Source organism: Anomaloglossus baeobatrachus, chromosome 7, assembly GCF_048569485.1.
Source record: "Anomaloglossus baeobatrachus isolate aAnoBae1 chromosome 7, aAnoBae1.hap1, whole genome shotgun sequence".
Lineage (NCBI taxonomy): Eukaryota > Metazoa > Chordata > Amphibia > Anura > Aromobatidae > Anomaloglossus > Anomaloglossus baeobatrachus.
The window spans coordinates 226,047,147-226,061,112 of record NC_134359.1 but is presented as its reverse complement, the minus strand read 5'-3'; the positions used below and the strand labels follow the sequence as shown (position 1 = coordinate 226,061,112).

The window sequence follows — 13,966 nt, the reverse complement described above, 5'->3', positions numbered from 1 at the left end:
TGGTTCATCTACCATCTGAGAGAGGAAATGGTCTTGAATAGTAGATAAGAACTTACAAATTTTAGTACAACCAGAAGATTCTATGTCCCACTGTATGTCTGGATAGTTGAAATCCCCCATAATAAGAACCCAATTATTATTATTAGCTGCCTTTTCAATTTGTTCCAGCATTTCACCCTCTATTTGTTCAGGTATGTTAGGAGGCTTATAGCAAACTCCAATTAGAATTTTTCCATTATTCCCCTCCCCATGTACATTTACCCATACTGACTCTACATTGTTGCAGTTCCCCCAATGTCATCATTCAACACAGGTTTTAGGTTAGATTTAATAAATATACAGACCCCACCAACTTTTTTGTCTTTCCTGTCCTTCCTAAATGTAGTATAACCCTGTATGTTTGTCACCCAGTCATGGCTTTCATCCAGCCAGGTTTCCGTAATGCCCACCACATCATAATCCATGGTTGACATAAGAGTCTCCAATTCATTCATTTTGTTTGCAAGACTTCTTTCATTTGCCAGTAGACATTTAATACTATTAACACCTTTATTACTCCTAGCCTCCCTACGTTCCTTGCATGTCCCATCCTCCCCTAATCCTTCAATGACCCCTACCGTCTCCCTGTCTCTATCTGCTCTATCTATCCCCTTATTTGCTCCACTACCCTCCTTCCCTCCCATGCCTAGTTTAAAAGCTCCTCCATCAGTCTGACCATTTTTTCCCCCAGCACAGCTGCACCCTCCCCATTGAGGTGCAGCCCGTCCCTACCGTAGAGCCTGTAGCCAACTGAGAAGTCGGCCCAGTTCTCCATGAACCCGAACCCTTCCTTCCTGCACCAATTTCTGAGCCACGTATTTACCTCCCTAAGCTCCCGCTGTCTTTCTAGTGACGCTTGTGACACCGGTAGTATTTCTGAAAACACCACCTTGGAGATCCTGGACTTCAGCTTCTCTCCTAGTTCCCTGTAATCATTTTTAAGGACCTTCCACCTGCCTCTAACTTTGTCATTAGTACCAATGTGCACCATGACCGCTGGGTTTTCCCCAGCCCCACCCAGCAATCTGTCTATCCGATCTGTAATATGCCGAACCCGAGCACCCGGCAGACAACACACTGTTCAGCATTCACTGTCTCGGCGACAGATGACCCTGTCTGTCCGCCTAATTATAGAATCACCTACCACCAACATCTGTCTGGGCTTTGCTACACTCCTATTTCCCTCCTTCCTACAGCAGTCGTTTTCCTGGTTGCCAGGAGCAACGTCCTGCTGTGGTGAGCCTAGTCCTGGCCCTTCATTCCTAATATCAATCAAACAGGCATATTTACTAGGTTGCACCAGGTCAGGACTAGGCTCCCTGACACTTTTCCCCCTACCTCTTCTTCTAACTGTTACCCAACTACCTACCTCTGGGTCCTGATCTTCTCCACCTCCACCCTCCTCCATATCACTGGCCCCAGCCAGAGAAAGCTCAGTGAGCTCTAAACTCCTCTCCAGGTTTGCAATGCCCCTGAGTGTTGCAAGCTGCTTATTTAGATCAGTTACCTTGGCTTCCAAATACGCAACATGCTTGCATCGAGTGCAGACATATTCACCCTCGAACGGCTGCTCAAGGCATGCAAACATCTGACAAGATACACACCTGGTAGCATTGTCCATGAAGCACCTATTAAATGGGGATAAACAGTAAAGTAGAAAAACAAAGAGAAAAAAAACAATGGGAAACGTATAAGGATAAATTCAAACTATGTTCTTGTGTCAAACTATGAGATTGTGTTTAAACTATGCTGCACTTATCTGAAATCCCCGCACTTTGCTGAAGCCCCTCACATGCTCCCTTATCTCTGTAGTAAGCTCGATTCTGTTCCCATATCTCTGTAGTAAGCTCAGTTATGCACCCTTATCTCTGTAGTAAGCTCAGTTATGCACCCTTATCTCTGTAGTAAGCTCAGTTCTGCTCCCTTATCTCTGTAGTAAGCTTCTTGCAGTTCCCATATCTATGTAGTCATCTTGGTTCTGTTGCAGTATCTATGTAAGCAGTAAGCACAGTTCTGTTCCCATATATATGTACCAGTCTGTTCATAAAGTCTGTTACCACTGCTGCTTTAATGCAGTGGCCAGAGATAAACAGACCAAAGGTGGGCCAACACAACTTGACACAGCTGCTCAAGGCATGCATACATCTGACAAGATACACACCTGGTAGCATTGGCCATGGATCACCTATTAAATGGGGATAAACAGTAAAGTTGTAAAACAAAGAAAAAAAAACAAAAAAACAATGGGAAACGTATAAGGATAAATTCAAACTATGCTCTTGTGTCAAACTATGAGATTATCTGCAATGCACGCACTTTGCTGCAGTACCTTGCTTGTTCTGGCTGGTTTATATAGTTCCACAAGGACTACCAGAAGCTGCCAGGAGCTTCTAGAAACAGGTGTGGCTAATACTACTAATTAAATCACAAGACAAACTTTTTTTTTTGCTTTTTCACAGTAAGGGTATGTGCGCACGTTGCTTTTTACCTGCTTTTTACCTGCTTTTTTGCTGCTTTTTCTTCTGCGCTGTTTAATGCCAAAATGGATGTGTTCTTCCATTCAAGCAAAGTCTATGGGAATTTGGGTTTCTTGTTCACACTATGTTGTTCAAAATGCTGCCTTTTTGTGGCAGAACTTTGGTCAAAAACTCAGCTTTGCAGTGCAAAACCCAAATGGCAAAAACAATTGACATGTTGCTTCTTTGAAAAGCTGAGTTTTTGACCAAAGTTCTGCCACAAAAAGGCAGCATTTTGAACAACATAGTGTGAACAAGAAACCCAAATTCCCATAGACTTTGCTTGAATAGAAGAACACATCCATTTTGGCATTAAACAGCGCAGAAGAAAAAGCAGGTAAAAAGCAGGTAAAAAGCAACGTGCGCACATACCCTAACACAGACAGACACACAATTCCCTAATGAAATTAAACAATTACAGTTATCACCACTATGATATTGTGTTTGCCACACCTATCTGCAATCCCCGCACTTTGCTGCAGTACCTCGCATGTACGTACTTTTCCAAATTTTTTCATGTTACACGTTACACCCACAAATTTATATGTATTTTATTGGGATTTTATGCAATATACTAACACTAAGTAACAAGTATTTGTGAAGTGTAAAGGGAATTATACACTTTCATACACTGGGTTATGTCTCTACCAGCTTTGCACATTTAGAGGCTGATTTTTTTTGTTCATTCTTCTTTGCAAAGTAACTCTAGCTTACTGGGATTGGATGGAGGCATTTGTGATCAGCAATTTTCAAGTCTTGCCCAATTTTTCAATAAGATTTAGGTGCGGACTGTGACTGGACCATTCACACACATGAATATACCTTGATATAAACCATCCATTGTAGTCTAGCAGGATGTTTTGGGTTGTTGACCTACTGGAAGGTGAACCTACACACTGGTCTCAAGTCTTTTGCAGCTTCTAACAGGTTTTCCTCCATTATTGCCCTGTATTTAGCTCCATCCATCTCCCTATCAACTCTGAGAAGCTTGCCTGTGCCTTCTAAAGAAAAGCCTCCCCACAGCATGATGCTGATACCACCATGTGTGAAGGTGGGGATGGTGTTTTCAGGGTGATGTGCAGAATTAGTTTTCCACCACATGTAGCGTTTTGCATTTAGCCCAAAAAGTTCTACTTTGGCATCATCTAACCAGGGCACCTTCTTCCACATGCCATGTAGGGGACAGAGCTAACATATCAGTGCAGGTAGCACACAGGAATAGTAAACTTGAGGAGGCAACCAGGCACCTTGTTGCAGGAGTGTGGTAGTGTGGCGCGCTGGACTAGCCAAGTCGTCACAGGTACTACAACATGACACACCCACCCTGAGGCAGGCACATCAGCCAGACACAAAATCCTTGTTGCCTCCCTCCAGGGGCTGATGTCCACACCAGGTGGGGTGGAACCAGGTGCTTGGCCCCACCCACTGAGGAGTTCACAGTCGTGGAGGTGGGAAAGGAGAGCAGATCAGCTAGGGAAGTGAAAGTGAGAGGAGCTACTGCTGGTGTCCGGGTGTGTGGCCCGGGCACTGAGAGCAAGGTTGGCCGACGGTGGTGGCCATCTGCAGGAGAGGCAGATCAACGTGGAACCGTAGGACCGGGGACAGGCGGTGGCCTGCCGGTACCGAATCGGGGAGCGAAGTGAAGCCAGCACACACAGGCAGGGCCTGCGGACCTCGACCAGGCTTGGAGCCGCTATTAGAGGTCAAATCCGTCAGTGACTGGAACCCCAGGGGTTTCCTAACAGCCAAGACCCGATTGAAGGCAACCGTCCAACCAGCAAAAGGAAATACAGCTACCGCCACAGCTAGAGTTCCAAGGGCCAGAGCCTACGGGCAAAAGGGGCTCCTCTGGCGCATATATACGCTGGGGAGCGGGTTACCGGTGGGAATCCATCGGGACCGAACATACACACAGGTGCAGGGAAAGGCAGCCACCACCACCCTTCCGAGAGAGACTACAGCAGCCAGCTGCAGGACCCGTCCATCCAGCCGTTTGGTTTACCAGAGACTTTGCGTACATTTGTGGCTGAGTGAGTACACAAGTGCCATCCGGCACCGCGCTGCGCAAACCAAGCGACCCTGCACCTTCCCGACCCTGCCTCCCCGTCACCTCACCGGGCCCCGGGACCACCAACCCCTACCCACGGAGGGGGAAAACAACATCCCAGCTGCTCCCTGCCATTGCTCCCGGGATCCCCGTCACCAGCAGCGGTGGTGCCCAACTTCACCACAAGCCGTGGGTGGCGTCACGGACTAAATCCCCAAACCAAACCACCCCTTTCACTCACGGGCGAGGAGCGCTGCTCGAGTCCCCAGATCCGGCCCACCGCTCGAGCCACCGAGCAGCAGCAGCAGCAGCGCCGGACCCGAGCGTTAGCGAGCGCAGCGCCCCGACACAAGAATAATAGAGTTGTGTAGCCTGGCAGGTACCTTGACAGAGCAGAAGCTTAGCTACTCCTAAGTGCTATCTAGCATCCATGTCCTAGGAACTTAGCCCTTTTTTCCTGGTCCTGTTAGCACTATTAAGGAGGATCAGTCATTACACGTCATTACATCAAAGTGGGCAGTTTTTGCTCTTATTTTATTCCTCCTGCTACCCTGAGAATATTTTCTTATGTAAATCTTCCATATAGTTCCACACATATCAGTGTTTTAGTCAGTGTTAATTTTTCTGGTCTTTACCAATGGAATATAGTCATTCTGTTTGTCAGAGAGGGGATAGAAGCACTGATTTGGGCTGTAAGTGGCATTATTTGTTTTTTTCCTTACACATAGTGCCCTCATAAGGCCAGGGAATACCATGGAAATGCATTTGGGGGAAAGTAAGGACATATTAAATGGAACCTGTCACCAGGTTTTTTCCTTATGAGCTGGAAACACCACCAGTGAGCCCTTATATACAGTATTCCAGAAAACTGTATATAAGAGCCCAGGCTGCTCTGTAGAATGTTAATAACACCTTTATAATACTCACCTAGGGGGCGGTTCAGTCCGATGGCTGTCGCAGCTCTCGGTCCGGCGCCTCTTCCATCTTGTGCAATCGGCGACCGCCATCCTTCTGCCCAGGCCCGTGTGCATGACGCGTCCTGCGTCATTGACACAGAGGCCTGCGTAGTGCTCTTGTGCATGCGCACTTTGATCTGCCCAGTTGAGGGCAGATCAAAGTATTGTAGTGTACATGAGTTTGGTGCTCATGTTGCACACCTCTTGGGTGGGTGAGTTGGTGGGTGGCGGGGGGTATCTAGTGATTTGTGGGATCCTCAGGACACAGACCCCCATGAATCAGCTTGTAGTTATAATGGGAAATTAAATAAAATAAAACTTTAGAAATTTTTAGTTACTCTTTGAATGGTCTGCGATTCCCAGAAGCAGCCAAACTATGGACAGGCGTGGTGCTGGTTCTTGGGATAGAACAGATTACCTAATTTCTCTCTTATGTTCTATACATTTCTTTATTATTATACTTTGTTTTATATAATGTTTATCTACTGTCAAATGTACAATTCCATGTATTATATCCCATCTTCCCATTGCATGCATTTGTCACATTTGTAAGTCTGATAAACTTAATTTACTTGACTCATACATGGAAAGCAGATCACTGACATGGACTATAAATATATTTCTTTCATTATGTAATAGTTTGCACTAATGTGAGTTTAAAGAGGACAGAAGACGTGTTCACTCTGCGCTGCTGCTGAAGACTTTCCAAGGGAAGATCCAGGACACGCCATTGGAGATAAGTGGTTTTTATTCAATTTATTTCAAAGCCATTACAAGCTTCTTCATCAGGACAAGAACTACAGAAAAAGAAGAAGAAGAAGATTGTAATGACTTTGAAATGCATTAAATAAAATCCACTTATGTCCACTGGTGTGTCCTGGATCTTCCCTTGGAAAGTCTTCTGCAGCAGCATGGAGTGAACACGACATCTGTCCTTTTTCTGCATTGTCAGCATTGTCCTGCAGCAGCTGCTTCATTATTAAGCGCATGTCCTCTTGTGTATCAGACAACTTGAAAAGGTTAGCGTACCTTTTATTGTATTAGTCTTTTACCAGATAAGACCCTATTTTGCACCTTAAGGTGGTGTCACACACAGCGACGACAACAACGACATCGCTGCTAAGTCGCCATTTTCTGTGACGTAGCAACGACCTCAACAGCGACGTCGCTGTGTGTGACACATAACAACGATCAGACCCCTGCTGGGAGATCGCTGCTCGCTCTTGAATATTTCAGGTCATTTTTTGATCGCTGCTATCCCACTGCGCCACAAGCATCCTTGTGTTTGACACCATAGCAGCGACGGTCGTGACGACGCTGAAGGCAGTGACGTAGGACTGAAGGCAGGACAAGGGCGTGTTTTTGTGGTGTATTTTACAACGCCCCCACGACTCCGATTGGTGGTCATAACAGCGTTCCGATAGGGTAACTTGCCGAAGGCGTTACAGTGATTTCATTCTTTAAGTTCCATTCTTTGTTCCACGTAGTAGAGTCTCTGTCTGGTGTCGCTAGTGTGTCGTTCTTTGTGTCTTCCTTTGTATGGCATGGTCACCCAATCAGGTGCCGCTGTAGTGATCACCAGTCGGAACAGAGGGGCGTGAAAAAGGCAACGCAAAGGCGCTGTAGCGATCACCAATCGGAACAGAGGGGCGTGAAAAGAGGCAACACAAAACATGTCTAGGGGTAAACACCACGCCTCTATCAAGGTCTGAGTTGTCGCACAGCGACGCGTGTGACACGTCCCAACGACCGTCGAGGTCGCTATGATCGCTGCTCCGTCGCTGCTTAAAATTACGTGTTTGACAGCTAACTAGCGATCATGTAAGGTCGCTGTTACGTCACAGGAAATGGTGACATAACAGCGACGTCGTTGTGTGTGAACCCAGCTTCTTTTACTAATGTGAGTTGTATTATCAGTCCGGCCAGTGATTTGGCAGCAGATAAAAGTGTAATGTTTTCTAATTCTCTTCTTATGTTGTAGGCCATTTGCAATGGTGAATTCACTCCTAACTTATTTTATGGACACTGTCATGGGGAAGTAACGCGAAAAGTCATAGAGGTAAAAATAAAATATTTTCACAATTAGGAAGTCTAGACAGATTGTAAAGCAGAAGTTTACTACAGAGAAACATACAGTCCCACTTTGACTTATTAATATAATATAACGTTTTGGCAATAATGAAAGAAGAACTGTGAGATGTTGCAGTTTTCTACTGAAACTGGAGTATTCATAGAGGCCCCGATTACTGGGAAAGAGACAGTTCTTGTGATGACATCGGTCACTGGCAGAACAGATATGAGTCCAGTGCTGTCACCATATGTGTGCTATATGGAAAAAGGAAGATTAAACAGTTATAAACCCATTATTGTCTTCTCCTCTGGGTCCCTGGTTGTCTCTTACATATAATAAGGCACACAATCTGCTCTTGCTAGATTGTAGGAGTTTTAGTCTTAGCACATTACATGTATAAAGATGCAGAGTTAAAACCCAGGACCAAGTGACTTGCCTTCACTGTGCTTGATGATTATTAGGTTAAAGGGATATCTCAAGTATGGAAGCTAGTCCTCATCCGTGGGAAAGGGGATAACTTTGCTATCCTTTGGGCGTCAGGCCGCTGAGACCACCCACAATCCTGTGATTTGGGGCTCTGAAGAGCCCTATGTAAATGGAGCTGTGGTTGATCATGTGCTCAGCCACTCCATACATTTTTAAAGGGAATCTGTCAGCAGGTTTTTGCTACCTTATCTGACAGCAACATAATGTAGGCAAGGCGATCCTGAATCCAAGGGCGTGTTACATAGATTAGTGGGTGTAGCCATTCTGTCATCAAAGAATTGAGTTTTAATCATGTAGCTGAGCCCAGGGAGCTGCTCCCGCCCACACCAGGCTCTCTATAGAAATTGTACAGTAACAGTGAGGTGTCAATCACAGCAGGGTACGTCTTGGACTGCCTTATACATGAGCTTCTACTCCTGCAGTGTTTATCACAGTGTGATAAACCCTTTAGTTTATGTAAACAATTAAACACACTGATAAGAGAAGCACAGTTGCTTTTTGTTTTTCAACTCTTATGGCATGCTGTGCTCAATAAAAAGCTAAAACCTGGTGACAGATTCCCTTTAATGGAATCACCAGAAATAGCCAAGCACTGCTTTCAGCTGGTCTTCAGCACTTCCATTAGAATTAATGTAATGGCAGTGTGTATGAATGATCACCACCTCATTCACATAGGACTCTTCAGAGCCCTGATTCTTAGGTTTGCTATGAATCCCAGTGGTTGGACCCCCGATGACTGGAAAGATATCATCTTTCCCATGTATAAGGGATACCTTCCAAACCTGAGAACACCCCTTTAAGCTTTGCTATATGGCACTATGTTCAAAGAAAAGTACATATTACACTACGCTTCTTGTTGTATCTGTGTATAATATTATATGGTAATCTAATGTAATAACATCATGTTATTTTAAGGTTTCAGGTCCTGTAAAAGCTACATTCAATGGGTCCCTTTTGACAACTGGTTACAAGACCAATATATTTGGACTAGCCTCCTCAGGTGACACATTTGCCCGCCTAAATATCAACACTGAATGGGGCCCACACAACACTATAGAGATAGGGTTTAAACATGCCCTACCTAAACTTCAAAGCCTTGGGATAGCAAGAGACGGCAAGATGAGGATTGTGGCAATCAGACAGGGGAAAAATGCTGCATTGTTTGACATAACAATTGGAAAATGCATCTTTAAGACAAGTTGTGAAGTACGAACCGATAACAATGGAAGCTCATCATCAAAGCTCAACTGGACCAGCTCGGTGCTAAACTCTTGCAGCCTTCTTGAGGTAAAGAGGAGCTCCGCTGCATTGAAATGACGGAATTTTATTCTTCACTATGCAGATATGTAAAATCCGATTATGTCTTTAAAAGTGTAATGCTATTTTCTTTCTTTCTCAGAAATTACATTTCCCAAAGAACGTGACTATGAACGGCTCCTTACTGAGAACTCACTGTGATTTTGGCTTCTCTATGAGGGTTGGGTACGAAGGAAAAGATGTCAAACTGCAGCTGAAAACAATATGTGATCCTTACACCGTACAGGGAACAGTGAACCATTCTGTACCTTACCTAACCACGCTGGGATTGCCAAGTACAAACCATATTGAGCTTTCTACATCGGCTGGATCATCTGTCAACGGCTTGATTTTGTTTCATTCTGGTAATTGCAAAATTAATGCAAAGGCCGACATCAAATCTAATAATAAAACAGAATGGCTGCTACAAACACAAAATGACTGCAAATTGTTAAAGGTAAAAATATCTTATTCTTATATTATTCTTAATTTTGTTATTTTTGCTGCTACTATTATTATTATTTTTATTATTATCATTATTATTACTGTATTTATTACCTTCAGCAATTCATTGTTTTTCTTTTTTAAATCCACCATACTCACAAGAAAATTTTCACAAACTTCGCCGACTGTCATGGCGCTTTGGGTTCTGTTCAGATTCTGACACTGATACCTTCTCTGAGGTTTCTAATCAGCGCAGGCTGACTCAGGTGCCGACCAACAGATTGGTAGTTCATAGGCAGGCTAGCAAGAATTAATATTTGCTTGTCCGCTTGTGAGTCATCTTGAATTACATATTGTGGGGGAGCCAATGACATATACTCTCCTCCTATATATGCTGCCTGGACACTTCCATTAGTGCCAGCTATAGTTTATCTTAGTTGGTCTGGGGAGTTGTGGTGGTCCAGACTATCTGGTGTGATACCTGTTGCTGTGTGTGGTTGTGGAGTTTACACTTGTTGGCTATCTGTTGCTACCTTTCTGCTCTTGCTTTTCTCCTGAGTCTCTTTGTCTGTTCCTGTGTGTGTGCCAGTGTGTCAGAGTTTTGGTTTTCCATTGTCTGTCCATATCTGTTTATCATCTCACTCCTGCCCCATCACTCCCTGGGGAGAGGAGGGTATTAGAGTATTATATCTCAAGAGTATAGAATGGTACAGGACTCCAGGGTCTCCATCATTAGGAGGAACCTGGAGATGAGGGATAGCCTAGTGTCCCATAGTGTAAGGGACAGCATAGGACAACCTTGTCCCATGACACATACAGCTCTAGAGTTATCAGCCACTTTACTTAGTACTCCCAATAGGCAGGTTTTGTTACCAAGGAGGCGTTGCCCATAGGAATCTCGGGGGGGTGTCTTCAGGCTGCACTGCAGGATTACTCTATGAGAAACTCCCCATTGGTAAAAAAAAAACTAAACTGTCCCAAGAACTGTATATCAGATTTAAAAAAAGAATGGAACACTCAGAAGAGCAGTGGGAATAAGATAAGAGCAAAAACGGATCACTTTGGACCTGGTGACACGTCCTCTTTAAATGATAAAATGTATCTCAGAAGGTTTAAGGAATCTGACATAAGAGCCTGCTAGTCATACGGGGAAAACACTGTGCTCTTCCATATTTTTTTCCAACACAAAAAAAATTGGGCCCATCAACAAGTGAAGAGTTATTATATTGCTAGGTAGGGGCTAGGGATAACCTAATCCATTTTACAGAGTGAGTATTCCTTCATACAACCACACAGGGCCCAAGAGGTAAGGGGGCCCATTTCTACCTTCAATGAAAGTGAAATTTTGCATTATGATGAGCTATTGGACTATAAAGAGACCATATATTGTCCTTGCACAGGGGTCCTCTTGTCTGTATCCACCCCAGGCTTGCTAAATCTTTTCTCACAAAACCATGTATCAATCTACTCAGCTCCCCCTGCTCTATATCTGTCACGACGCGGACCAGGGGAGGGTCCGGCGTGAGCGAAAACACACAACAGGGGTTACACCATGACAAACAAGGGGACATTTTAACAACGTAGGCCCCTCTGAGTAGTGAGAGGGAAGATGGATACTTCCTGTACCCTGCACTCTTAGCCAGTCGCTATACAGAGGAACCTTGGTTAACGAGAACAATCCGTTCTGGGACTGTGCTTATTAACCAAGTTACTCGTTCAGCAGAGCAAGATTTCCCATAGGAAATCATTGCAATGCAGACGATTCGTTCCACAATGTGTTAAATGTCCCATCCTGATCCCCTATTCTGTCATTCCACACACGTACAAACACACACAAACATGTACAAACACACACAAACACACACAAACACACAAGCACGCACGCAAACGCACATATTATATGCTCACCTTACCTTCCGTTCCATCGCCGGTCTCCTGGGACTTGCTGTTCTCTGGTACGGGGCCGGGCTGTGTATCGCGTTACCATAACGACGAGGAAGGAACTTCCTGGCCAGAGTGCTGACGTCAAAGGCAGAGCCGCTTGCCTCTGATTGCCCAGCGCGCTGCCTTTCAGTAGCGGTGACAGGAAGTTCCTGCCTCATTGCTATGGATGCCGATACACAGCCTGGAGGAGCGGAGCGGCGAACTACAGGACCCAGGAGGCCGGCGATGAAACAAAAAGTACACTATATTATGTTATATTATATGCTCACCTTACATTCTGTTCCACAACCGGCCTCCTGGGTCTTGTAGTTCACTGCGAGGACGTCGCGATGTACCCGGGAACTACAAGAACCATGAGACCGGCGATGGAGCGGAAGGTAAGGCGAGCATAATACTGTATGTGCGTGCGTGCGTGCGTGTGTGTTTGTGTGTGTTTTTGCGTAGATGTGTGTGTTTATGTGGACTGCAAGTGCGGGTCAGTGCACGGTGGATGGACGGTACCGGAAGTGTGTGCGGTGAGGATTTCGCTCGTACAGCAAAGCTTTCTCGTAAAGCGGGTTACAAATTTACAGAAAGCTTTGCTTGTTAAGCGAAATTCTCGTTAAGTGGGTTACTTGTTAAGCGAGGTACCACTGTACAAGTTCCTCATCTGTCGCCAAGTAGGAAACTGAAGCCCTGAAAAGACCCTACAATAGTCCCTGGCTAGGGAGTGGGCAGGTGAAGGACACTAGCCAAACCACTGCACTGAAACAACACACAAGGGAATGAAGACAGACAGGTGGAAACACAACAACAGACTGCTACAGTCAGCACCAAGACTGCAACCACACTGCAACTTCTACAGAGGGTTTTCAGCATATCCTTCCACCTCCTATCTCAGCATGCAAATGGCAAGAGAATAACCGGCACCCTCTGATGGTAGCAGAGGATATTTAAAGGGACTGGGAGTGGTTACAAATCGGAAACACCTGAGCTAGAAATAAGCCTGCTTGCTGGGAAGGAATGCTGACATTAACCCTACCCCTTGGTAATAGCAGGAATTATGGAGTATAAAATGAATACAAAACTTTTAATCTGTTCTTTAAAACAAGGTGAATCAGAATATTGTGCAAAAACAAAAAAGATACAATATTTATGTCCAGACAGGACTAACAAAAAACAAATCGATATATCAGGCATTCACTTCGGTATGAGATATAGGTGCTATTCAGATATCAACTTTGTTAAATGAAATTAACCACAAGGTCAATCAGAGACCAACCATAAAGGGCTGAAGACTACGGATAGTGTACATCAATTTAATAGGTATTACTAATCTGCTATATAATCATACAACAACCCTGATAGAGACTTGATAGACTAGATGTGTTTAGATATTGATACAATTGTAAGATATTGACATATTGATATAATATATAAAATCCTAGAAATGTTCAAGGTTCAACTGGATGAAGCTGTTTACAAGCGGATTATCCAAACATTTAAAGTGGCAGAAGGCACTCAATTAAATAGTATTATAGGCTTATAGAGTCTATTATATGATATTTAATCACATAGAGCCATTAAGTACCAATTGTCCCCTGGCAGAGTGTTTAACTAGTCACAATGGTGACTTACTTAACAGTTGTTTATACGTGATCTCAGTGGTGATAAAGAAAAACGGATTAGTTTAATCCAAAAATACATCCCTCAGCAGTCATGTGGTTAATTGAGAAAATAATCACAGTGGTGATACAAAAAGGAATGGTCTCATCCATAACTCCAGGTCTCATAGTGAAGGGATCAGAAGTGTAGAGGGGTCAGGTGTCCATCCATAACCAGGCATGGAGCTCTTACCCTGAAATGGACTATACTGGACCCTATAACCCCAATAACTCCCACCCTTACAAAGGCAGAACCAAGCTGACCCTTATCTATTCACTTGCACTAAGAAGTCCTCCAAAGCATCTCGATGTGTTTCCTCCACCAGGATTCATCAGGAGAGATGCTTATCAGGTATGGGGCTACAAAAAAAGCTGAAAAGACCCACTCTACATGATATACCTTCGTCTCCAAATTTTTCAGATATGAATTTGAAAGAGCATGGCATGGGCTGGTAGTATCCATGAAGGCCAATCTTGCAACTTTCAGCACTGCTGACAATGTCTTTGTTGAAGTTTAAGGAGTT

At 44.3% G+C, this 13,966-nt stretch overlaps 1 protein-coding gene across 1 annotated transcript in view; it reads left to right on the top strand.

Annotated features, from left to right (window-relative positions):
- LOC142245308 (uncharacterized) overlaps window positions 1-13,966 on the top strand; it is a 452,975-nt gene that overhangs the window by 303,088 nt on the left and 135,921 nt on the right. Inside the window, exons 42-44 of the mRNA XM_075317926.1 lie at window positions 7,540-7,617; window positions 9,031-9,402; window positions 9,515-9,868. Of these exons, the coding sequence (XP_075174041.1) occupies window positions 7,540-7,617; window positions 9,031-9,402; window positions 9,515-9,868 (804 nt within the window). The remainder of the gene's footprint in view (window positions 1-7,539; window positions 7,618-9,030; window positions 9,403-9,514; window positions 9,869-13,966) is intronic.